General features: G+C 40.4%; 1 protein-coding gene across 2 annotated transcripts in view; it reads right to left on the bottom strand.

Annotated features, from left to right (window-relative positions):
• Positions 1-1675: 1675 nt before the first annotated feature.
• MMD (monocyte to macrophage differentiation associated) overlaps positions 1676-27857 on the bottom strand; it is a 29425-nt gene continuing 3243 nt past the window's right edge. Inside the window, exons 2-7 of one of the 2 annotated variants that reach the window (XM_025363114.1) lie at positions 23243-23324; positions 20361-20521; positions 16854-16928; positions 13125-13226; positions 10847-10916; positions 1676-3604 (exon numbers count right to left, since the gene is read on the bottom strand). In XM_025363114.1, the coding sequence (XP_025218899.1) occupies positions 3404-3604; positions 10847-10916; positions 13125-13226; positions 16854-16928; positions 20361-20521; positions 23243-23324 (691 nt within the window). In that variant the 3' untranslated portion in view covers positions 1676-3403. The remainder of the gene's footprint in view (positions 3605-10846; positions 10917-13124; positions 13227-16853; positions 16929-20360; positions 20522-23242; positions 23325-27857) is intronic. The other variant, XM_025363115.1, reaches the window with a different exon arrangement.

Here is a 27857-nt window from a genome sequence, read left to right as displayed (position 1 = left end):
GTTCAACTGGGGAGAGGGCCAATCAGGCGGAGTCAGCATGTGAAGAGTCCATGCTAAAGCATCTGGCGTGAATCTTATAGGATAATAGTCAGTGGAAGTTTTGGAGCATTGAGACACATGCTCAGATTTTATTTTGGGAAGATAATGCTGGTACAGTGTGGAGGATGAGCTCATTTGAGGGGTGTAAGCAGTGGCAGGGATACAAATGAGGAGGTGGCTGCTGTAGTCTGATGACTGCTAAGTAGGTCTTTTTAGGACCTTGCAGCGCGAAGAGAGGTGAGGAACCAGATCAGGGAGTTGTGAGAAAGGCAGGGGTGACAGTTCTGCTGACCTGTTGGATCTGGGGGGTGCAAGAAATCAAGGATGCATGAATGAACAGATGGCTGTGGCCATGCCATTAACTAAGTTAGGAAATTTCAGAAAATAGGTTTGGTGGTAGGATGAGGAAAGATAATGAAATCAGTTTGGGATGGCTTGTGTCAACTCAATATGTCTGGGAGCATTTAGGCAGCTGGTTAGAGAGGTCTAGTCCTTAGAAAATAGTTTAAGGCTGGACATACTGAGGTGACAGCACAATAGTGGGGACACTCTAGAAATGGATGAGGTCACACCACTGACCTAGAGGACAGAACTCTTGGGAATCATTACACTTCAAGACACTCGATCCTCAAAATTAGATTTGACGGAGAGTTATGTGAGGGATTATTGAGGTTCTAAACCACGTGAATAGTGTTTTCTTTTCTGTCCATGCCTGATGAAATTTTTAGTTCAAGTTTGTTTTATTTGTTTTTGCTGACTCTAGAAATGCAGTGGTATAGAGGGAATGGGAGCCTTCGGAATCAGATAAGAGCTGGCTGCTGTTCCAGCTCCCTGATTTAGGATGAAGCAGTTAAACTTCTCTGGCTCTGGTTTCCCGCACTACAGAAGAGGTAGAATGGCGTCTAACACTCGGAGAGTTGTTAGGTTTATAATCTGTTATTTGTCTGGTTGGTAACATAAAAGACTGTTAACCTCAGTCCTACAGAATATTTTAATATTCTATATGCTAAACCAAAAGGTTTATCTTGGTAAAGACACATCATCTAAAAAACTTGAAATCATTAGGTCCTGACTAGTGTATTTTAAACTGAAAATATCTGTTGATTAATGTTTGAGCTGGCTCTGGCATTTCAATTATTAAAAAGTAGACTAGAGCCTGTAATCTCAGCACTTTGGGAGGCCAAGGCGGGCAGATCACGAGGTCAGGAGATCGAGACCATCCTGGCTAACATGGTGAAACACCATCTCTACTAAAAAAAAATACAAGAAATTAGCCAGGTGAGGTGGCGGGCGCCTGTAGTCCCAGCTACTGGGAAGGCTGAGGCAGGAGAATGGCGTGAACCCGGGAGGCGGAGCTTGCAGCGAGCCGAGATTGCGCCACTGCACTCCAGCCTGGGCGACAAAGCGAGACTCCGTCTCAAAAAAAAAAAAAAGTAGACTAGAAAATATTCCGTCTCAAAAAAAAAAAAAAAAAGTAGACTAGAAAGTGCTAAGTGACAGGGCATATTTGTTTTTCTCTCCATTCGGACTTTTTTTTTTTTTTTTTTAAAGACTAGTATACAAATTACAAATGCTGGATGAGCTCAAACTCTCAAATATGCAATATTATTTTCACAGTCATCTAATTTAGAGACAGTGGAACAAATCCAAGTAACAACTTTATTGTAGTATACAGCACAATTTTTACATACGTATTAGTGGTTTTGACAGTGTTACTTTTGAGCAGACCTTAGATGAATCCACAAAGTTAATATATTAAAAATAAAATATACACAGTAAAACAACAGGCAACCAGATGTTCAGAATCATGCAGATAGGAGTGGTCTGGTTGGTGTTATCACTGGGTACCTTGCCTATTTAACTCACCAGCAAATACCACTTCTTCTGTTTCTCGTTCCCATATAATTCATCAAAATCAGAGTTCTAAACATACACAAAATAAACCTCTTTTAAAGCCCCATCAGTAAAAAATTTCAATTAATAAGCTTATCATCAAACCAAGAATTCCGCTGACCATTTGCTCAGCCGATTACTAGGAAACAGGTAATATCAGCACCCGATCTAAAGGCAAGCCTATTTCATGTATTAAAACACCAACAAGAGAGATTAACCGACAAAGCAACTATTAACAACATATTAATCTTAATATAAGACACTGAGAGAAAAGTAAAAATAATACATAAATATCACTCCACTGAGCCAGGATATAACTCATGGACTACCAGATACATGAGTTTCTACCTGTCAAACAATGCTTTAAATATTTTTCTAGGAAAAAAAAACCACACACACACAATATATATTGGAAGATGCAAAGGAAAGGCAGAAATGTGAATGTATGCATCTAGTTCCACAATTTAAAATAAATATCAAACTGACAATATCAAGCTAAGTGACAATGACTTAACCACTGGGCACCAAACAGGCAATACAACTGCTCACTGTAATACATAAAGCTCTTCAGGAGTTTCCAGCAGATGGCCATCCCAACAATATTGTCATAATACAGATCAAATACTCATCCACTGTGGAAAGAGACCCTGAAGAGAATGTGACAAAGGCATAGAGAAAAAGTTGGATCTTTTGAAAAAGTTAATGATATCAAAATACTTTTCCATCACTGGTAAACCAAGCTAGGTCAAGTATGTGTCCCAAAGCAGCACTGAATTCAGAGTAAGAGGTTGGCAGAAAAGTTTGGAAAACTGCAGTTTTTAAAAATTGGCAATTTCTCCATGCTTAATAAAACTATCAGAAGAGGTATAATGTTTGTTCGTTTGTGGAATGTTAACTGCTTGCTGCAAAAATTCACAACATGAATGAGGACCCGCAGAGATGCGTATCAATGAAATATTTTTTAAAAAATTTACAAAAAACTAAAGTTTCTATTTAAAAAAGAACCATGTTATGCCAAGATGAAACATGGTAAAAAGTAGTGTAAGTTCTGTCCATGATTCTTTACCTAGTGAATGGGAAAGTGATAGAAACAATTTTCTTCTTAAAAAGGAAGCTTTGTTATTGCACTGACTTTTACAACCTGACATAGTAATTTAGAAAAATCATGTAGTAAAATCTGTAAAATTAAAATACAAAATTCTGGTTTGTAAACATCAGTTGGCCAAGTCTATTCAGAGTCCTTCATGATAGTGGAATGGAATGAATAATTAATTCACTACCTTATTTATTTGCTGTGTGGGGGAAAATTCCAGAACACAGCCTTTATACTTTCACAGTAATTATATTCAAAATATATAAAGAAAGTCAGTGCAGTTATCTTTTTTCTTTCCCTGTGCAATGTTCAGCTCTCACCCCACTCCCAAGTGCCATAATTGAAATAATACTGGTTTGGAGACTTAGTACAGATTGGTCATAAATGCCGCATAAAGTCTGTAGGACTTCGGTAAAGGTATTTCCAAATGGCATAGTAATGCACTGCAGCTGCCGTGGCCACAAACAGGTGCCAGATGGCGTGGGCAAATGGAATGATACCATCACTCTTGAAGAACACAACTCCCAGGCAATAAATTAAGCCCCCACAGGCAAGTTCCTGAAGTCCATCAGTGTTGTTCTGTCAAAAGAGAAAAAAAATAAATAAAAAGGGTTTGATGTTACTCTGCATGGCAAGCTACAGATAACTGTAATTCTCTCTAAGGCTCTTGATTTTCTAGACAATGAAGAAGCTGTGTGAACACAATCCTGATCTGTAAACATGAACCAAACATAAAAAAAGTCTCTCATATATCGACCTGGATTGCCCTTTGGACTGACAATCTTGAGTTGAGCAAGCAATCACATTACAGGTCCCAAACGAAAAAGCAGAACATTCTGCTCATTTACAGCATATTTAAGTAAACTGCAATCATAGCCAGACACAGAAGTTCATTTTAATAAAGTGCAATCCTCTGTTCTCATCTTCCCCTTTAAATGCTTTCTTCCCTACTAAGGCAGGCCCAAGCCGCTCTATTTATAATTTACATCTCAGCCAGGGTATTCACTTCCCTTTGTCCTTCTCAAACACTGTTCTACACTGATTGCTTCTTTGAGACTTCCCCTGCTTATGTGAGCTTACAGATTCCTTCAGGCTGACGCAAGAAAAGAGTAACTAGAAGTGACCTCTGAGATCATAGATCACTTAGTACAAGATATTTCCTAGCCTTCTAGATGTCTCCAGGCCTTTTTGTCTTTGAGCCTGGCCATTGCTTATCTTAGCAATAAGTTAATATTCATGTGTGTCTCAGGGCAGAAGGGAGAATATTTTAGGCCGTTCTTGGTTTTCAAAGATCAAGGCCCATCTACAAGATTAAAATGGCTTGTATGAATGAGGAGAGAGAATACAGGCAATGCTTAGAAGTTGCTGAAGAAGGCCGGGCGCGGTGGCTCAAGCCTGTAATCCCAGCACTTTGGGAGGCCGAGACGGGCGGATCACGAGGTCAGGAGATCGAGACCATCCTGGTTAATACGGTGAAACCCCGTCTCTACTAAAAAGTACAAAAAACTAGCCGGGCGAGGTGGCGGGCGCCTGTAGTCCCAGCTACTTGGGAGGCTGAGGCAGGAGAATGGCGTGAACCCGGGAGGCGGAGCTTGCAGTGAGCTGAGATCCGGCCACTGCACTCCAGCCTGGGCGACAGAGCGAGACTCCGTCTCAAAAAAAAAAAAAAAAAAAAGAAGCTGCTGAAGAAGCAAGTTAGTCCCCTGGATTTCTGAGGACTAGGAATAGAAAGGAGACATTCTTCAGAGTGAGCGGAAACCTAAGGCAGATCATGGCAGGGCCTTGGAAGGGGATAGGTGTGTGGGTGTCCCAGAGGCCTGAGCACTGAGCAGCAGTCTTATGAGCCCCACAAGAGTAAAGGGAAGCTCTAACTCAGGCACCTAATTAGAATAGGCCCCAAGGGCCTCGGCTAAAAGCAAGGCAACAATCGACCATCATGAGCTAAGGACCAGGTGTGAGGATCTAGGACCAGTTGTTAGCATCAGTCCTTTTTCAAAGTTCACAGAAGTCCCCATGTTTTGTGTGGGATCAAAAGATGGGGGGCTGGGCACGGTGGCTCATGCCTGTAATCCCAGCACTTTAGGAGGCCGAGGCGGGCGGATCACAAGGTCAGGAGATCGAGACCATCCTGGCTAACACGGTGAAACCCCGTCTCTACTTAAAATACAAAAATTAGTCGGGCGTGGTGGTGGGCGCCTGTAGTCCCAGCTACTCGGGAGGCTGAGGCAGGAGAATGGCATAAACCTGGGAGGCAGAGCTTGCAGTGAGCTGAGATTACACCACTGCACTCCAGCCTGGGCGACAGAGCGAGACTCCATCTCAAAAAAAAAAAAAAGAAAAAGGTAAGGAGCCAATCCGAATGGACTGACATCAGATTTCTTCCTAACCTTGGTAAGGAAACACTTCAGCCAGATTTATTTTTATTTAAAAAGTAACACAGACAGAATACCACATGCTATTAATTCCTCAAGGTTATACAGCAATGAATACACATTATACAAAATTATTTGTGTGTGTATTAGGAGCCCTCTTCTAGGATAGGGGTAAGGCTATCATCAGATTCCCAAAGGGGCACAGGGACTCCCAAATGGTAAGAGTCACTCATCCAACACAACCCCCTTATTGCAGAAGTGAGGAGACTAAGGCCAGAGCAGTGAAGTGGCCTGAACAAAATCACGTGGCTGGTCACTGTTCCAAAATACCCTTTTTTTTTTCTCCTTTCTGCCAGAACAAGCAAGACACCAAACCAAGTACACAGGTTAGTTTTGACATATATTCTGTTAACAAGTATTCTTAAGATACCACATTTATCTCAACTTTCAAAGACCTATAACATAGTTAATTCTGTATCAAAACAGAATTGTTTTTCATTATCATTATTGTAACTATGTGCCAGGCACTGTTTGAAGCACTTCATATATTTATTCATTTAATCTTCACAACGACCCTAAAATTAGGTACTATTATCCTCATTATACAGATCAGAAAACTTTTTTATCCAGTCTGACAATCTCTGCCTTTTAATTGGAGTGTTCGGTCCACTGTGATGTAATTGTTACTATATAAGAGGTACCTAATTACTGATATGGTTGTATTGAAGCCTCCCGTCTTGCTCTCTGTTTTCTATTTGGTTTCATCTATCCTTTGTTTCCATTTTCCAAATTCCCCACCTGCTTTAGATTAAATTGAATAACTTTGGGATTCCATTTTATCTTTTCTCTTGATTACGTAACTATAACATTTATTTTGCTTTTGTTGTTGTTGTTGGTGGTGGTGGTTATTCTTTTTTTGAGACGGAGTCTCATTCTGTTGCCCAGGCTGGAGTACAGTGGCATGATCTCAGCTCACTGCAACCTCTGCCTCCTGGGTTCAAGTGGATTCTCCTGCCTCAGCCTCCCAAGTAGATGGGATTACAGGTGCTTGCCACCACACCCAGCTAATTTTTGTATTTTTAGTAGAGATGGAGTTTCATCATGTTGGTCAGGCTGGTCTCAAATTCCTGACCTCAAGTGATCTGCCCGCCTCAGCCTCCCTGGCTAAATTTTTGACATTAATGTTACTAAACTGAGCTAACTTCAACTTAAAGTTGATAGGGCTTTTTTGTTTTTTATTTTCCTTTCAGCATTTTATTTTATTTATTTTTGAGATGGAGTCTCGTGCTGTTGCCTAGGCTGGAGTGCAGTGGCCTGACCTCAGCTCACTACAATCTCCTACAACCTCTGCCTCTTGAGTTCAGGCAATTTTCCTGTCTCAGCCTCAGCCTCTCGAGTAGCTGCGATTACAGGAGCTCTGCCACCATGCCCAGCTAATTTTTGTATTTTTAGTAGAGACAGGGTTTCACCATGTTGACCAGGCTGATCTTGAACTCCTGACTTCATGTGATCCACCCGCCTCAGCCTCCAATGTGCTGGAATTACATGCGTGAGTCACTGCACCTGGCTGCTTTCAGCATTTTAAATGTGCCATTACATTGCATTCCTGCTCCCATGAATGCTGATAAAATATCAGTGGTCATCTTCTCTCCTTGCTCTTTTTTCTCTCTCTGGCTGATTTTAAGATCTTTTCTTTGCCTTTGTTTTTTAATAATTTGACTTTAATGTGTCTTAGTGTAGTTTTCTTTGTGTTTATCCTGCTTAGGCCTCCTTGTGCTTTGTGGATCTCTAGGTTGATATTTTTCATCAAATTTGGAAAAGTTGTAACTATTATTTCTTAAAAAAAAAAAAACAAAACCATAAAACAGAAAACCCAAAACCAAAAACTGCCCCAATGTCTTTCTCCTTTTGTTCATTTTTAAATCACTCTTTTCTCTCATGCTTCAGTTTGTATAGTTTCTACTGACCTGGCTTCAACTTCACTGACCTTTGCTTCTGCAATATCCAATCTGTTATTAAATCCCTCCAATAATTTTTTTTTTCTCAAGACATCACAGTTTTGGGATCTAGAATCTCCATGTGGATTCTGCTTCATAGTCTCCATGTATTTTCTGAGATTCCTCATCTGTTTTAAACTCCTCGTGTGGGAATCTCAATATCTCTCCCGTCTTTTGATCTGTGTCTATTGATCGTTTTCCCTTAGGTATGTGTCACTTTCCAGTTTCTTGCCTAACTGGTAATATTTATTATATATTTATTATTTATTTTATTACATTATTATTGATTTCTGATAATATTTACTTATGGTACACGCTAAGTTGTTACAGTAAAGATTCTGTTGTATTCCTTTAAAAATGGTTGAGTTTTGTTCTGTTAGGCGGTTTACTTACTGGAGGATCAATTTTATCCTTTCGAGGTTTGTTTGGGCCTTGTTATGGTAGTTCTAGAGTAGCCCTCTCTCTAGGGATAGAGTAGCTCTACGCCTAAGCTGTGGCCTTGGCAGCGTCAGCTGAGTGCCTGAGATGTCCAGCACCATCTGTGAACTCTGGCTGGTTGGAATTTCAATGTCTCTCAGCACTGGGCACTGTCTGGAATCTCCATTTATCTTCCAGCCTTCTAAGAGTTATTTGCAACTGGAGCTTGCAGAGTTTTGCCCTGCACAAATTCAGCTTGATATCTGGACAACGACTCAAGGAAACTGCTTTATGGATTTCTGAAGCATCTTCCCTGAGCAGCTCCCTCCTCTTCCATACCCTGCCCCACAAACTGCAGCCTTGTCGGTAGCTTGAAGTGTAATTTCTGTTTCCTCCACCCAGGCTGCTATTCTCTGGGCTTTACCTCCTTTTGTTGTTGTTTGGAAAGTGTCTCCAAGGAAACAACTGGGTGAATTCAAAGCTCATTTTCTTGGTTTCTCTTCCCTCAGGGATCACAGTCCTGTACTGTGTTCAGAGCCAAAAAACAGTTACCTTTATTCCTTTTCCAGTTTTACAGTTCTTTATGGCAGAAGGATAAGTCTAGTACCCATGATTCTGACCAGAACCAAAGATTCGCATTTTCATTCATTCTGTTACTGTGTTAGTTGCTTTGTTACTTCATTCATTCTGTTACTTTGTTAGTGGTTTATGAGGTCCTTTTTGATCTGGACTCTTGTCTAGCTCTCCAGCTTTGTTACAAGACTTGTGCTACCTGCATACCTGCCCCCACTATGCATATGTATATAACTCAAGCTGGTACATGTATTTTATGTTACAAACAATGAACTATTTTCATTTCTCCAAAGATGCTGGTGCTTTCCCCTTCTCTGGGCTTCCTTCATGCTGTATTTTCTACCTGTAACATTTGCCTCACCCCTTCCATCTCTCAGCTCCTACATGTTTTTCCAAATCAGCTGAAATATCACTTCCTCTGGTACTTCTGTAATGCTCCCATAGCAGCCTGAACTTTCCCCAATCAAATATTTTATCAAATTTCATGATCTCTTTTTCTTTAGTAGGAACTGTATTTACCTGCTTGATTCTATTGATTTGCTTTCCCTTAGGTATATGTCATTTTCCAGTTTCTTGCCTAACTGGTAATATTTATTATATATTTATTATTTATTTTATTACATTATTATTGATTTCTGATAATATTTACTTATGGTATATGCTAGGTTGTTACAGTAAAGATTCTGTTGTATTCCTTTAAAAATTGTTGAGTTTCGTTCTGTTAGGCAGTTTATTTACTAGAGGATCAATTTTATCCTTTCTATGAAGGCAATGTGGGGGATCATCCTGCTTGATTATCAGAAACATTACTCACCCGCTATTGTACCACTTATGGAAATATCAGTTACAGATTTAGGCTAGTAAAATTACTGGATAAACCTGCTCTTATGATACCCAGAGGGAATTTGCTTGAAATTCTACTCTAATAATTAGGCTGCACAAACCTTGCTTATATTGCTTTGGGTGTCCTGAAATGCCCTCTAACTACATGGCCTTCAAGGCTGATTTTCTCATTTCTGTCACTAAACTCCTCCTCCTAACCATTCCCTGTTGCTTATACCATCTATATGTATTTTGGGTGCTAGGTAATTATTAAAACCATCATAAACCTCATATCTCAAAGAAATGTATTTTGTTATAGTCTCATAAAGACATCCCCTGAAAAAACAGAACCAGATTTGAAAGTCTTAAACCTTTTATAGGTGTTTCTGTGACCAGGAAAAAAACTATCACAGAATTATGTTCCTATAGCTAGGCGTGAAGCTTATGCCTATAATCCCAGCACTTTGGGAGACCGAGGCGGGTGGATCACCTGAGCTCAGGAGTTCAAGATCAGACTGGCCAATATGGTGAAACCCTGTCTCTACTAAAAATACAAAAAATTAGCCAAGGGTTGCAGCCGGCATCTGTAATCCCAGCTACTTAGGAGGCTGAGGCGGGAGAATCACTTGAACTCACAAGGCAGAGGTTGCAGTGAGCCAAGATTGCACCACTGCACTCCAGCCTGGGCGACAGAGCAAGGCTCTGTTCCCCCACCTACCCCCCTCCAAAAAAAAAAAGTTCTTACAATGTGCCTATGAGATTAGGAGTGAAATCATAAGTACAGTTCTTCTGAATGACATAGGCTCAGAAGAGTTCAAACTAAACACATTGGGACCTCTTTAATTAATATAGTGCCTAGAGCCTAAGATACTGGAATATATAAGCCAAAGGCCTGGTAACCAGGTGGATGGAACCATGAAGTTGTAATAATATATTTTCATTTCAAAAGGACAGATACACACAGACTTCTCAACAGTAATTCAATTTGAAAGGGAATTCAAATATATACATGCAACTGCCTATTACAGGTAATGTTACACTTTACCCACAAAAATCCCCAAAAGATATAGTCAAGCAAAGTAAAAGGAAAAAAAAAAAGTGCTTGCCTTAGAAAACAGAACAAACAAAAAAAAGTGCTTGACTTATGACTTAAAAGCAAGGGAAAGGAAAAGTAAGAGTAAAGGGATTTGAAAAATATCTCTCTGAACCTATTCTGGTTCTGATTCAGGAAAGTACCATAAAGACAGAAACATACCTAAATTTATAGCTTTGCCGAAATGTACATGGTGCCTAGTGCAAGCTTACGAGTTGCTGGCACACTTCATTATTTTTATTATTTTTTTGAGACAGGGTCTCGCTCTGTTCCTCAGGCTATAGCGCAGTGGCATGAACAAAGCTCACCACAGCCTCAACCTCCTGGGCTCAAGCAATCCTCCTGCCTCAGCCTCCCATGTAGCTGGGACCACAGGCACATGCCACCATGCCCAGCTAAACACTTCATTATTTATAAGTTATTTTTCTTTTGAGTCTCTATTTAATGGACATAACTTCAGAAAGAAAAGCTATATATCATATCTATAATCATACTAAGTTCCAGCAGTTTAAAAGAAAATAACTAAAATTCTGAAGCCATGTCTTACCATTGACGTCACCACCAAGGCTGGAGAGAATCCCATTGTGAGATAGAAAAAGAGTTCAACCACCTTATACCTGTAGGAACAGAAGTGCAGTTAATTTAACTTATGCATTTCTATAACACCTAACAATTTACATACCAGCCTTTCCTTTCTACTTTTGAGAAAGAAATGTAAACTCTTAACTATTCAAATACAACGTTATTTCTCAGTAGGCAACCACTAGGCCTCTAACTAAAACACAGTAGTTGAGTAATAAGGAACTAGCATTTCTTTCAGGGTTGAAAAGGCATCAAATCCCACATGCTACCTAGAAAATGTTTTCTGCCAGCCGGGTGCAGTGGCTCACGCCTGTAATTCTAGCACTTTGGGAGGCCGAGGCAGGCAGATCACGATGTCAGGAGATCAAGACCATCCTGGTCAACATTAACACCGTGAAACCCCGTCTCTACTAAAAATACAAAAAAAATTAGCCGGGCGTGGTGGTGGGTGCCTGTAGTCCCAGCTACTCAGGAGGCTGAGGCAGGAGAATGGCGTGAAACCGGGAGGCGGAGCTTGCAGTGAGCCGAGATCACGCCACTGCACTCCATCCAGCCTGGGCGACAAAGCGAGACTCCATCTCAAAAAAAAAAAAAAAAAAGAAAATGTTTTCTGCCAAAAGTAGTTATCGTTTAACCCACTCCACCTTGTAAAAGATTTCCTCTTCTGATCCTAGAGTGTCTGCTTTCATTACCATTCCAATCCATAGCTATAAGTGAAATTCAGAAGATGAATGGAGATGCAGCCTGGAGCCTAGTTTATCAGCAAAAAGGAACGGCAAACCCTAAGGAAAGGACCTGTAATTCTGTTTGTCTCTTTATTTTGCACCTGCACAAACTGTAATTTTAAGGTTCATCACATTAGACTACAAAAGATCTAAAAACTCCAAGAAATACATTGCACTGAAATTCAAATTACCTGTCAGCCTAATCAAACCAGACTATAAGCTCCTCAAAGGCAGGAACCAAGATTTAATTATGTTTTGATCTGTAAATCCTAGAATAGTACCCGACACAATTTAGGTACTCCCTAATGTCCGCCAAACTGAATGGCCAAGGGTGACTCATACCTCATTCATCGTGTTTTATACTCAAAGCCTACCATGAAATAATCATATAGGGGAAGAATGGGTTTATGGGCTTTGTTTATACCAGAAGGCCGGCAAAAGGAGAAAAGATAGTTGCCTTTCTTGACTTCCTAGTTTATTCAAGGATATAAATAAGAGATTTGAGTCCAAGAAGCAAACTGTTCCCTCGGACTTATATATACTATAATATATAACAGTACTCAGCAATGCTAATTATGGTAAAAAGGTATTTAAGTGAATTTCAGAGCCAAAAAGTAGTGAAAACTACCATTTTCTTCTTCTGAAAGGGGAAAACAATTTGGTACTTTCTGATAAACACAAATTATGTTCAATTCTGAGAGCCATTCTGCCAAGCACAATAGATAAAGAATTTAATGAACTGTAAATAAACCCAATGACAAAGATTTCATGGTTGTGTGTTTCTCAAATTCAAACATACAGGGTAACGAAAAGAGCAATGGAATCAGAACTGGGATGTTTGGGTCCTAATTTCCAGATGAGGCACTAATTTGATGCATATCCTAAATGTTCTGATTTTTTAATCATGAAGCTGGAATAGGGGACCTTGAAGGTCTCCTCTAGAGCGAAGATGCTAAATTTCAATAAGCTTTTGTTTTTATATTGCTCAATAATTAGGACTGTCAGCTATGAATAATTGGCTAAAAAGCAGTAACCTAGAGCTAGGATATTAAGAGTTCCAAAGTCCTTCCCAACATCCTTTTTCTCAAGATACCCTTTATGGAATACCCTATACGCCCTTCTTTAGGTAAATATTGTGCTGGGCATTTAATACCTATTTTCTCCGATCTTCATAAACACCTTGACAAGCGGCTGTTTTTCTCACATGATGACTGAATCACAGAGAATAAGGCCAATTTGCCTCATGCTATAGAAATGAAGTCTGACGGACTCCAAAGGGGCTGGTCACCATGTCCCCTCAACTGCATTATACCACACCTGTACCACTCTTGTTTTTCCACAGCAATCTTTCCACTAATAATGGATACCAAATGGTTTTGAAGATTTATTAAAAATAACATATTCTATTTATGTATTTCTACTATTTTGAAGTACGAATAAAAGTAAATTATATTGCAATGCAGGTAATATTTAGGCAGTCGATTTTAAAACTATCAAATGTAAATTATTTTCTCTTACTTTTCATGGTAGAGAAATACATAAATGGTTCCTCCAGCTGCCATGAGCCAGATAAACCAACGCATGTGAGATGCCAGGGGTCCAAGTTCACGAAGATTTAACCTAAAAATGTAAACATGACAACAAAGAGCAGAAGTGATAAATGAAGGGAATTAATAGAACCTGTGTCATTGAAAACTGAGAAAGACTTAGGATGAGAGCAGGAAGAAAAGGCACTCAACACATCAAGGAGGCATTTGGGCAATTTAGGTAAAATTAAGCAACTAAAAGACAAATTTGTCAGTAAACCTTTAAGACTCAGAATTAGGCCGGGAGCTCACATCTGTAATCCCAGCACTTTGGGAGGCCGAGGTGGACGGATCCCTTGAGGTCAGGAGTTCAAGACCAGCCTGCCCAACATGGTGAAACCCCATCTCTATTAAAAACACAAAAATTAGCCGGGCGTGGTGGCATGTGCCTGTAATCCAAGTTGCTCGGGAGGCTGAGACAGGAGAACGCTTGAGCCCGGGAGGCGGAGGTTGCAGTGAGCTGAGATCACACCACTGCACTCCAGCCTGGGTGACAGAGCAAGATTTTGACTAAAAACAAAAAAAACAAAAAAAACAAAAAAAAACACTTAGAATTAGTTTCGACATGGTTTAAAAATAGAACCAGCTAAAAGCAGACAAGTAGAAGGGAGTCCCAGCACTCTTGTGACGCCTAACTTACCCTATTAGGCAGAATGAGGTCAAGACTGCTTGCCCTTTAATTTCTGACTGTGTATTTGGGAGTGGATTGCTTACAAAGCTTAATGAGAACCTGGAACAAAATCCTGAACCAGGATCACATATCCACAGTGGATACCTAATACACAAACCAACTGTCTCCATTATCAATCTCTCTGCCAAGAGAGAACATGAGAAGAATTACTCCTAACATATATTATGGAAGACATTCTGTTGGAATTTAACCATGGACTGTTGTGAGGTCTGAATTTTAAAATGCTGCAAATTCATTTGTACTAACTTCATATTAAGAATACATGAGAAGTCTGGGAACAGTGGCTCACACCTGTAATCCCAGCACTTTGGGAGGCGGAGGCTGGCAGATCACTTCAGGTCAGGAGTTCAAGACCAGCCTGGCCAACATGGTGGAACCCAGTCTCTACTAAAAATATAAAAATTAGCTGGGTATGGTGGTGGGCACCTGTAATTCCAGCTAGGGAGGCTGAGGCAGAAGAACCACTTGAACCCAGGAGGTAGAGGTTGCAGTGAGCTGAGAAAGCGCCACTATATTCTAGCCTGGGTGACAGAACAAGACTCTGTCTCAAAAAAATAAATAAATAAAATAAATGAGGCCAGGTGTGGTGGCTCACACCTATAATCTCAGCACTTTAGGAAGCTTACATGGGTGGATCACCTGAGGTCAGGGGTTGGAGACCAGCCTGACCAACATGGTGAAACCCCGTCTCTCCTAAAAATACAAAAAAATTAGCTGGGCATGTGCCCATGGTGGCATGTGCCTCTAATCCCAGCTACTTGGGAGACTGAGGCAGGAGAATCTCTTGAACCCAGGAGGCAGAGGTTGTGGTAAGCTGAGATCACACCATTGTACTCCAGTCCAGCCTGGGCAACAAGAGCAAAACTCCGTCTCAAGAAAAAAAAAAAAAAAGAATAAATGAGAAAAAAACAAATGTTGTCCTGATTATCTATAACTACAAAAGTCACATTTCCAAATGGAAAAAGTACAGCCTACATATCTAAAACTACAGGTAAACAAATTGCCTACTCTGATATTTAACTCCTCAGCTCACATTTAAATTCTTTTTATTCATTTACTTATTTTAAATTAAAGAATTTAAAATAACTAAAGTAAGGAATCCTGTTTGGAACACCCTGTAGGTTCCTACTGAAATAAGCATTGTTCTGGGCATTTAATATCCATTCATAAAGGCCTTTCAGTGTTCTTCTTCCAACGTGAAGCCAACCTATAATTTAGTCAGATGCTGGGCAAAGATAGCACTTACTTTTTACTCCTTCAGATAATCAGGTTTCTTTTGAATCATTGATGCTGCATTAGCCAGAATCTAGAGGCATCCTGTTTCTAATGACTGCAGTAGATGATAGCAAAATATAAGCTTCTGAGTTTTTAAAACTGGATTATGTCTTGTAGAGGAAAGCTAATGTTTCTTTAAGAGTTTCAAAGCAACAAAAGATTATATCTGATCAGCACTAAAAAGGCAGAAAGATCAAAGGCACTGAACAGAATACTAGGTATTTTAAATAGTTAACTCATGTGGCCGGTTCTCTTACTCCACAAAAGAAATGATAAACACACTTGCTATATAGTAGCTACTGCACTTGAGGTGAATTGAAGACAAATGGCTTAAATTTCAAAAACAGGCTGGGTGCGGTGGCTCACACCTGTAATCCCAGCACTTTGGGAGGCTGAGGCGGGCAGATCATTTGAGGTCAGGAGTTTGAGACCAGCCTGGGCAACGTGGTGAAACCTCGTCTCTACTAAAAATACAAAAATTAGCCAGGCATGGTGGCACATGCCTGTAGCCCCAGCTACTCAAAGGCTGACACAGGAGAATCACTTGAACCTGGGAGGCAGAGGTTGCAGTGAGCTGAGACCACGGGCCACTGCCACTGCACTCCAGCCTGGGCAACATAGTGAGACTCCGTCTCAAAACTAACAAACAAACAAAAATGGCTGAGTATGGTGGCTCATGCCTGTAATCCCAACACTTTGGGAGGCAGAGGCAGGCATATCACTTGAGGTCGGAGTTTGATAGCAACCTGGTATCGACAACATGGTGAAACCCTATCTCCACCAAAAAAATCAAAAATTAGCTGGGTGTGGTGGCACATGCCTGTAGTCCCAGCTACCTGGGAGAATGAGATGGGAGAATGACTTGAACCTGGGAGGTGGAGGTTGTAGTAAGCTGAGATGGCGCCACTGCATTCCAGCCTGGGAGACAGAGTGAGACCCTGTCTCAGAAAATAAAAAAAAATAGGCCGGACATGGTGGCTCACGCCTATAATCCCAGCACTTTGGGAGATCAAGGTGGGCGGATCACTTGAGGTCAGGAGTTCCTGACCAGTCTGGTCAACATGGTGAAACCCCATCTCTACTAAAAATACAAAAATTAGCCATACATGGCAGCACGTGCCTGTAATCCCAGTTACTCAGGAGGCTGAGGCAGGAGAATCTCTTGAACTCGGGAGGCGGAGGTTGCAGTGAGCCGAGATTATGCCACTGTACTGCAGCCTGGGCTACAGAGCGAGACTCTTGTCTCAAAAAAAACAATAAAATAAATAAATAAGCTCGCTTTCCTCATACATATTTACAGCATTTCCACTTAAACAATTCAATTTTCTAGTGTTCTGAACAACAGCAGAGGTACAGGGAAACAATATGGAGAGCAAAGGTTACAGATTTCAAGAGTGAGCAAGCTATCTGCACACATGGTGAAACCCTATCTCCACCAAAACCTTTGCACTTCTTCTCGAACGATCCAATACCAAGATATTATAAACAGCAGCAATATTCTCCCCTTCAAATATGCAATCTGACCCAAGTACATCGAATGGGAAAAAAAAATGCATGCATGTATGTGTTCAGGAGGAGGGGACGTGGTGTACACATGAGGGCTGAGGGTGGGGACAAGAGGAAGAGAGGAAAGGAGGAGTGAGGAATTCTAATCATAAAATCACTACCTTCAAAAATAGGAAGACTGTATCTTACCATGGAGCATAAGAAGCAGCAATGAAGAAATAGATAACCATTCTATCACACATGTGAAAACAATGCTCCACTGTCCTAATGAGGGGGAAAAAAAAGTTAAGTAAATTTTTCAGAAAGTGTTCAGATAGGAAGTATGGGTTATCACTCCACTATGTTGCAATTTCCATTCTTGTTCTTGTTTTCATGGCCTTTACACTTGTTCTGCCAAGGGCACACACATTTTTGTTGTTGCTAATGTTATGAAGTCATGAGTAAAAGCTTTGTATTATTTTTTAGGTTGCACATACAATAGATACTCTCAGCATATATGAGACATAGGGACAGAGCTCCATGATAGTCAGGAAATCTGAAGTGGTTAAAGCAAACAAACAGAATCTGTCTTTTCTGATGTTTTCCATTTCTTTTGGATCCCATCTAACAGAAAAATGAAGTTCCTGGAGGGCAGACCACCTCCCCCCCGTCACCCCAGCTCCTATCAGTGCAGGGCAAAGTCCTGATGTTCAGTAAACACTCCCTGAGCTGAAATCACATTCTTTGTATCTTTTTAGAGTGTATTTACTGTTTTTACTTCAAATACCCTGGTGTGGATAGTAAATAGTAATAAAGGAAATTCAGAAACTAACTTAGGAAAAACAGTAACAAAAACAAAGAAAGGCACATTTACTACAAAAGCATGGCCACCTGTATTTCTAAGCAAGTTCCTCCTTCCAAAACTGAAAAGTCAGGGGTCTACGTACAAAGAGTTTGGTTCACTGAGGTCTATTCATAAAATGGATTAGACGGAATCTGCCCTTTACTGAGGTAATTTAAAAGTACAAATTTGTGGTATCATCTTGAATCTATTTTCACTGTCCAAGCAGGTATAACTATAATTTGAGGGAACACCAGTATTAGACTTTGCCTCCCCCTACATGTAACATTGACCAAAGCAAACTAATAAGGACTTGTGTAAGTGAAAAAATATACCCCGTAAAGGCTGGGCGTGGTGGCTCACACCGATAATCACAGTACTTTGGGAGGCTGAGGCAGGTGGATCACTTGAGGTCAGGAATTTGAGACCAGCCTGGCCAACACCGTGAAACACTGTCTCTACTAAAAATACAAAAATTAGCCAGGTGTGGTGGCACAGGCCTGTAGTCCAAGCTACTCAGGTGGCTGAAGCACAAGAATCACTTGAACCCGGGAGGCAGAGGTGGCAGTGAGCTGAGATTGCACCACTGCACTCCAGTCTGGGCAACAGAGTGAGAGTCTGTCTCAAAAAAAAAAAGAAAGAAAAATGTATTCCATAAATATATATACCTACCATGTATCCACAAAAATTAAAAATAAAAAAAAAAGTTTTAATGGAATGAAAAATACATTTGTGAGAAAGAATGGGTTTCAGTCTATTAGTCATCAGAAGCTATAGCATACCCATAGATGATACTTTATGCCATAGGTCTAAAGAAGTGAACACTACATCAATGCTTTTCAAACTTGACGGCACATCATCAGCTGGGGAACTTATAAAATACTGTGATGGCCTCCAGTTCAGAAGACTCTGAAGGGCTAGGAGGTGAGATAGAGGTTGGAGGAAGGGGAAGAACAAGTTTTTATAACTCCTTGGATGACTGTGATTCCTAGCAAGGTTTTGGGCCTTTCTAATTCTGTTTTCTAGATTGTTATACGCTGTTAGAGTAGGTAGACGGATCTGGAGTCTTATCCAAGATCTGCCACCGACCTCTCTGACTCTCACTTTCCTCATAGCTAAAGTGAAAATAAGATCTTTCTCATGGAGTATGTGTGAACATTAAATGAGATAATGTAGGCCATGTATCTAGCATAGTACCTAGCACACGGGAGCACCTACCATGTAATAAATGCTAATTCCCTTCTCACTTTTACTTAAATAAGCCTTTTTTGATATTTAAAAATTCTATAAGAGCAAAAATCTACACATGGCATATGATTCTAGCGGTGCTATTCAAAGTTCAAGAGAATCTAGTTTCTATTACACCTCTGGCAGGAAGATCCAGAATACTGAAGTAGGTACCTACAACTTTTTATTGATCCAGAATCTAGATATCGAAGCCAAGTTTGCTGAGACAACCACAAGCACTAAATTGTGCCAGGAAGATAATAACCTTCTAACCTGGCCTCTGGGCGCTGCGGCAGTGTGTCCTAAGGAGCCAGGACAGGCACTTTTGTGGTTCTCTTGTGAGTGTCCCAGAGTGCCCTTGTGATTCAATGCTGTAGTTTTATTTTAAGCCCAGGAAACTGTCACCTTACAGGAAAAGGTAGCAGACTGCAAGCTATATGCAATATTGTAAAAGATATGGTGAAAAAAACTAGGACTTGGAGTCAGAGGTCTTGGAATAATCGGATTCTGCTGGTTTCACTGACTCAGACAAGTCAGGTCACTTCTCTGAGCCTCAGTTCCCCCAAATAAAAATTAAGTGATTTGAATTAGATGATTTACAAAGATCCTCCCAGCTCTAAAACTCTAGGATTCTACATGTGAGGGAACCAGTAATCATCTCATAAATCTCAAATCCTGCTTGTAAATGAAGCATATCTTTTAAATATCAGATTGTTTGAATAGTTTGAGGTTTTTTTGGACATTCTTTAAAACCAAAAGGCATATTCGAGTATTTCTTTAAATTGCTCATACTCTGCTCTGAATCTTCCTGTTTTGAAAAGAAGTTTTGCCCTTTAGGGTTGTGCAGAATCCATTTCACAAGCAACCCATTCCCACCTCAATGGTGTGGTGCTCCAAAATCAATCCTTCACTCAGAGGAGGAAAGCTTTTATGTTCTTCTCGTTGGCAGGCCAAGAGCTATAGTATTGTTTTGAAAGTGCTTGACGGCTATTAATAGCAAAATATGTGAACTTTGAATAATATACACAAGACTTAATTCTGAAAGCTAAACTTTGCAAAATGGTAAACTCAAACAATAAGTATACCTCCATACTTCACACACTTGTGGGGTCTTTTGTAATTTTCAAGTTATTTTCAAGTACCTTATCTCATTCACCTATCACACTGACTGTGTGACTCAGGTATTATTATTCTCATTTAAGTGATACAGATACTGAGGCTCCACAAGGTCAAGCGATTTACCCAACATTAAAGAGTAGGGCTGGGCCTCAAAACCTGCCTGCTGACTCCAAGCTCAGTGTGCTTTGTCACTACCCCACAGCTGCTGCTCCCATCATATCCTTAGTGTGCTTGATAGTATTGGAAAATAGCTCTCAGGTTTTTAAGTGGTAAGTCCTGGGGAATCAGTGAGGTTTTGTTTGGGGTTACTGAGCAAAGGCCTGCCTTTTTAGATGCATACTGGGGAGGAGTCCTCAAACTTCATCCAGTCCAAAGAACAAGTCCTGAATAATGGGATAGTATTCTAGTCTACAAGGCAGAAAAATGTCTACTCTTTGCCCTACTTGACTAAAGCATGCCAGCGTGGGAGGCTACCAAACATGTTGAGTCAACTATTTGGATCTGTTGAAACAGCATGCCATCCACTGTACCTTAAGTGGCTCTTTTTCCACGATACAATGTGAAATACTGTAGAAACGATGAAGAGGGCACAGAGTCCCATTCCATAAATCCATGCTGTTATCTTTTCCCAGCAGTCATCAGACAGCCGATGGAGGAGGGCACTGCCCACGATGGCCGGAACAATGAGGAACTGAGGGAAAGATAAAGAATGGTGAATGGAATATTCTGGCTTTTATGGAATTGAGTCTTTTACTAAAAGTACAGAGGTTTACCAGGAACAATTTTAGTAAAATAGTCTTAAAGCAAGTATTTGTCTCTCCTGGATAATCGTCACGAGAGCCAGATGAAATTAGCTGCTACACTGGAAAGCAGGTAATACCATTCAGGGCCCAGGAATTGTCCCAACCAATGGGGATACAATTAAGTCATCAAGGATGCAACATTATTCAGCTGTTGCAAAACAGATGTTCTTTATCCTAATTTCATTAAATAAGGACATGTTTCATTCTACTTTGTAATCTGATTTAGAGTAATTACTTGAAAGATTCAAATAGCAAGCAGTCTGGGTGTGGTAGCTCATGACTGTAATCCCAGCACTTTGGGAGGCTGAGGCAGGAGAATCGCTTGAGCCCTGGAGTTCGAGACCAGCCTGGGTAACACGGCAAGACTCAGTCTCTACAAAAATTTAAAAAATTAGCCAGGCATGGTGGCAAACACCTGTAGTCCCAGCTATTTGGCAGGCTGAGGTGGGAAGACTGCTTGGGCCTGAAAGGCTGAGGCTATAGTGAGCCGTGATTGTACCATTGAACTCCAGCCTGGGAGGTAGAGTGAGACCCCGTTTCAAAAAAAAAAAAAAAAAAAAGCCAAGCATATACGCAGATTTTTCAGGGAGGTCCTCATTTTAAAACATCTGTCCTGTTGCAATTGATATCTCAATATTTCAGGTCAGGATAATTGAACAAATCAAGTAATAGGTATTATAAAGTACATAGCAACACACACATACAAAAAGTCAATTGTTGAAGTTATACACCCTGATTTTCACTTTGGATCGGTACATTCCACCAATTTGAGAACTACTGCAGAGAGTGTTTTGGGGTCACTTCATTTTTAACAGAGCCTTTTAAATAAGCAAGAGCAATCCATTTCCAAGGCCCACCTATTCAAAAAATCCTGAGAATTTTAGAGAGAATTTTGCTTTCTGCACCATATTTCATAGTCCACATGGTCACAAACTTTAAGGTCTAGTCATACGTGTATGATTATGACTAGTAAACATCTTATCATGACAGAAACTCCCAGGAGGATAAACGACTTTATTAGATATTAGAATAAGTATACTTGACAAAGAATACAATCGTTAGCAATTTGCTTATCTTTTTTCTCCCCAAACCTACATTTGCCATCTTGCAACAGAATGTTAAATCCCCTAGATGAGACTGGCATGAGTTTTTCAGATGCTGAAGTTTTCATTGGCCCAAGCAAAATTAGAACATTAAATACAATTGCATCTCTGCTGGGAAGCAATGGCCACTGTAGGGGTGGGAGTCTATGGCTCCCCTCCCTATTTCAGAGGATTTAAGTATATTTAAGTACAATAAAGTTTTTCATAAAACAAAATGTATTTCATTGAAAGGAATGCCCTTTATCTTGAGATCTTGAGACCATGTCCTTTCTACTTTTCATGTTTAAGTATGTTCTCTCCAGTGAAATGATGACAAAAGGGGTGTTTTGTTTGTGTTAGAAATATTATTGGTCCCTGAAATCCAAAAATTCAAGATATGGTTTAATAAGATTATATTTTCTGTTCTAAAAACTTAATATGGAGGTTTTGTCAGGTTTCCCTTAACTACAGTTTACACAAGTGTTCCTTAACCTGTGACACATTCAGAAGAGACAAGTTAAGTTTATTCAGGTTCATCCTGAGTAAATATTATTCCTAAAGGTAAGCTGTGTGTCTCAATATCTGAATAGTTGTATTGTACCAACAGTGTCTATCATAAACTAGCCTGTTCTAAACATTCATTGTTAAAGAAGTAAACTGGTCTTTTCTCTATTTCTTGTTTTCAGACTGTATCCCAGCCACTATTTTTCCCTCAAAGTCACTAAATGCAAGGGAATAATGAAACCACAGATAAAGTAAAAAATTTATAATGACATAAGAAAATGCCATTAATGTCACATTAACAGGAAAACTGAAAATACATACATATTCACAAACACCCCCAACACAGACAGACACACACACACACACACACAAAGAAATGCACTAAAGTGTTAACAGTTTATTCCTGGTTAGTTTTGTTTTTCGTCTACGTTTTTCAGTATTTTTTAAAGTTTCTAATAATGAGCATGTTTTGCTTTTATAATGCAGAAAAAAATTAACAAAAAAATTTATGGATCACATCAGCTTTTTCTTCACCAATATGGAATAACATCTCCTCTGGGGAGCAGTGGCCACTGTAGGGGTGGGAGGCCATGGCTCCCCTCCCCATTTCAGAGGATCACTTAATTTAAAAATGCATCGTTTTCAACAAATTGTGAACTCTCCTTGCCAAATGAACACAGCTGATTGTCTTGAAAAGGCGATTCATTTCATTCTAGGGGTGAGAGTCTTCATAAATAGGTGTCTTTGGTTTTTCTATAACTAGGGTATATACTATTATTATTCCCTTAAAGATCTTGTTGGAGAAAGCAAATCCAGGACAGAGCTGACTGTCGGTTAGAACACACAAAGCGTTCTACATGCTTATATAGCTTCTGGTGATGTGACCCAGCACTGATTTCCTGATAGATAAGGTCACAGAGATGGGTAAATCCAACTAATTGCGCTGAGGTTACTAGAGTAACTACCCCTTCCTCCCCGCAAAGCCCTGTGGAAAGGTGGCAATGGTGGAAAACTTGTACTCACTGCGTGTGTGTAACAGTTAGCAGCATGTTCATAGCAAGTTGGCTTGTAGCGGCCATTGGCTGGAGCTCGATGGTTCATGAACCTGTAGAAACAAAAAGAACGTGACGTAAGAAAAACTCAAAGTGTGTGAAGAACAATGAGTAAACCTACCAGTGGGCATGTGGTCTATTCTAAGCCAGGAAGTGACTGGTGGAAATACCTAGTTGCAGTAATAAAGCCAAAGCCACTAAAGAGGAGTCAAACGAGCCAACAGCAATGATCCTTAAGCAAATACCCTAGTTTATTAGATTAAGCAGTCTTTCAGTTTATTCAAAAGAAAAACCTTCTATAACCAAAAGCAAACTTCTACAACCAAAAGCAAACAGAAACCATATCCACCCCTTCAACTGGAACCCTCCTCCTCCATTCACACACATACACACACACACACACACACACACACACGGTACAACTAAAAAAGAAACAAACAAATTTTTCTAAATTTTATTGTCATTTAGTGAAAAGGGATACACTACATTTGAAACACAAAGTTTCTATTTTCTCTCTTAAAATTTACAAAACTTTATACAGGCGCATCTTTAAACCCTACATCCCATGATTAACAGGCCTGTCCCACTAGTTTCCCTACATTGTATTACCTGTCACCAGACAGCTTAAATAAATGATGCCTGGCTACCTCCAGGCAACTTAAAACAGGAGGTATGTTTTTCACCTTCATTATTCCTGAATTCCAAGAGTCTGCTTTAAAGACCAAACACATGACTACTACCTGATTCTTTTGGCGACAAAATTCATATATACACACAAATGTGTGTATGTATCTAAATATCAAAATCTGCTACATATATAGACATATGCCCATATTCCACACTTCCCTTTAGGCTAACTTTGTGACAATCAGTAGTACCGCGAAAGGCATGAATACCACAGAACCTAGAGAGGATAGCATTCTTCCATTTCAGTATGCTGAGTGAGGATGCCCTCCTCACCAAAAACCCAACCCATACCCACAACAGGTTTCATGAGGGACTCTGGATTAGTCTAACTCATCCTTTTTTTTCTCAGAAGAAGAGAAAAAAGCAGCTGTCTGAATAAAAGAAAGAAACAGATGCACAGAAACAGATGGAGGAAAAAAAAAAAAAGAAAAAAAAAAAAACAACTTCAACAGCATTCAGGTCGCAGAGGTCCACTGCATTCCTGTGCTTAAGAGTCTGTAAGACGTCAACAGGCTTTGCACAATAAATCATCCTTTTGCTCAAGCTAGTTTAAAGAAGTGTGAATGGCAGGGGGAGGTGGTTGGTATTTTGTGCCACTAATGAGTTGTAACTACTCATTACCTTATTCATACACACAATAAAAAATGGTACAAGGCTGAACCAAATGGTAGAACCAAGTTGCCAAAAATTGGCTAAAACGCATGACCAAGCCATTTTAGAGAGTGCCCAGTTTACAAATAAAAGACCAGCCAATACTCTCTCCCTGAGTTAGGAAGAGCCTGTTATCCTTAGATCAAATAAATAAAAATAAAGTGGCAGCCACTATTAACACAATACAGATAGTTCAGGTGGAAAATCCACTGTGGAATGAATTTGGGACAGTGAAGATATTTCACGTGGCCCACTGATGGGTTAAGATATTTAACTAGTGTACAAAATATGTACTTACTGAGTATAATCTACCAGATGGTTTGAAAATCAACTGTTAAAGAGAAATATACAGCTACTAGCTTCAAAATTTATCCAAGCTATTCTCAAATATAGTTAACTATTATCAAGCATCATCTTTTCTCCCCCGCTAATATTTTAAAAAATTTTACTATTTCCTAAGGGGCAAGAGTGTTGCTATACAGTTCTTATTAGCAAAAAAGAAAATAATTACACTCTTGGGAAGAATGCTTTAAAAGTGTCCCAAGTATTGGAGGATATACCACATCGTTGCCCTGAGATATAACAACAGAGCTGTAAGTAGCATACCCTATTAGGAATTTTCAAGGGTAAACAGCAAGGCCCCAAGATGGCTGAAGTTAGATGAAATTGAAAGTGCTCTGTGTAGGGTGCAGTAAGTAGGATTTGTCTACCCACCACCAGGCTGCAGACTAAAATAGCAATTTATATCTCTGGCAGCCCAATCTAAAAATAGTCAAGCCATTACCCAGCAACAGGGATAGACTTTCACATTTTCTCCTAAAAACAAATAAACTGGATGGCCATGTTTATGACAGCTGAGTCCCTGATCACCTGGAATCATTCACATTAAAAAATAAAATAGAAAGTTATACAGAAAAATATCCCACCCATGGTGACTCAAGGCACTCTCTCCTGATGCACAGAGCAAGACACGGGCAATAGGGAAAGATAAGGGTAACTATCCTGGAAGCAGTTCTCTAAATCTGAGGCTCAGCAGGATAGACAGCATAATTGTTCTGCTGGGAAAGTACAATACAATTTTCCCATTTCTCTCTAACCTGCCAGGGTGCAATCAAGCCTCCTCCACAGCCTCCTGAAGAAATCACTCCTAAGACCTAAATGGAAAAGCAGATGTAAAATGTAAATCAACTCCCACACTCTGGCCTTCATCTCTTCCCCAAAAAAAGAAATGGGAAAGGTTCAAGTGCTGGTTATGGAAAACAGCATCCATTTATGGAAGACATCTCTATTTAAGGCGGAGTGGCCCTAATGGTTACTCAATGCCTGAGTAACCAGCAAGCTCTAGAGGGTTTGAAGGAAGGTGATTTAGTCCTGGGAGTGGGAATTGCGCTTAATAAAACTACTAGGTGAAGCAGGGTTTTTTCACTCATCCCTTCACTTTCTCTTTCAAAACTCTCCTGCCTTCCCCCTTGCCCAACGTTCTTATCACCTCCTCCTTCCCCCGTACCCCTCTCCCATGCCATGACAGAATTTCAAAACCGTGGAGGGAAAGAACAGATCAGAGGCCTGGGAACACTCCTCAGCACACTAACACACTTGAAATTCAGCCCAAAGCACTGTGCCCACTGAGTAGATCTGCAGCCCACCAGCAGATCTCAGAGGCTGATCTCAGTAGATCAAATCCCGCAAGTGTTCCTCATTCTCCGAGTACAAGTACCGTCAACGCTACCTTCAAAATATATTTCAAATAAGTCCACCTCATCACTTGAGGTCAGGAGTTCAAGACCAGCCTCGCCAACATGGAGAAACTCCATCTCTACAAAAATATAAAAACTAGCCTGCCATGGTGGTGTGCACCTGCAATCCCAGCTTCACAGCTCCTACCTTAAATAAAGACCTAACATCTCAAGTCTGTGCAAATACAAAGTCTCTTAACTAGTCTTCCTGCTTGACCCCCTATAGACTCTCTTCTTTATATAGCAGCTACAGTTTTCCATTAGAAACAGATCAGGGGCTGGGCATGGTGGCTCACACCTGTAATCCCAGCACTTTTGGGGAGCTGAGGCAGGAGGTCGCTTGAGCCCAAGAGTTTGAGACCAGCCTGGGCGATATAGTGAGATCCCATCTCTACACAAAAAAATGTAAAAATTAGCCCGGTGTGGTGGTATACGCCTGTAGCCCCAGCTACTTGGGACTGAGGTTGGAAGGACTGCTTGAGCCTCGGAGGTCAAGGCTGCAACAGTGAGTTCTGATGGCACCACTGCACTCCAGTCTGGATGACAGAACAAGACCCTGTCTCAAAAACAAACAACAACAAAAAACCCAGATCACATCACACACCCCAATCCCAGCTTAAAGTCTGCCTCTGGCTTCCCAAAGTGCTTACAATAGCACTGAAACACAGTGTTCATAGGCCCAAAAGCCCTGAGTGGTCTGGGCCTCACTCCCCCTCCAGTCTCAGGGTGGCATCTGTCTCTCTCTCCACCCTCTGGCTATACCACCTCTTTTCTGCTCCTTAAACACATCAAGGTTGTGTCTGCCTCTGGGTGTGTGTACTTGCTGTTTACTTCTGTCTAGGATCTTCTCCAGAATGCTCAGCTCTCTTCTCATCCTTTCAGCTCAGCTCAGATGTCACCTCCTCAGAGAAGTTTTCCAGACTATCCTAACTGAAGTATCATTTCAACCCTCCATATCCAACCAGAGCCCTGTGTCACAATTGGTAAGACTTTGATTTGTTTTAGCTTATTTTTTATTTCATCTTTTCCCACTGTAGTGTGAATTCCACAGGCTATCTTGTTCACCTTTCCATTACCAAACTCAAGTACAATGCCCAGCTTATTGCTAGAGCTTAATGATTGTTGAAAGAATAGAAAGACATTCCAGCTACTGCTGAACTATTTCGTCTTAACAAAGATATCCCATAGTCGATTAGTTTTACTGTGGACACGGCAGGTTCTGTAAGTAAGAGAAACACGCAGCCTTGGAACCAAGAGAACCCCGAATCTCACAAAAAAACACTTAAAAGCCAAAACAATGGATGTTCCAAGGGCCCCTTCAACATCTCTTATGTTGCAATGTATGAGTGCACCCTTCTTACTATTAGCTCCCCTTTATGACTGAGCCTATTTGTTCAGGAAAAGCGTCCACTGTCAATAGTGCCAATCTTGACTTCATTATTAAATAAAGGAAGATGGCGTATATAAGGAGACTACCCCATGCCTATGATTTAGTGCTTTAAGAACTTGGGG

Source organism: Theropithecus gelada, chromosome 16 (genome assembly GCF_003255815.1).
Source record: "Theropithecus gelada isolate Dixy chromosome 16, Tgel_1.0, whole genome shotgun sequence".
Classification (NCBI taxonomy): Eukaryota; Metazoa; Chordata; class Mammalia; order Primates; family Cercopithecidae; genus Theropithecus; species Theropithecus gelada.
The sequence above is the reverse complement of the archived record's forward strand: the minus strand, read 5'-3'. Positions and strand labels throughout refer to the sequence as shown.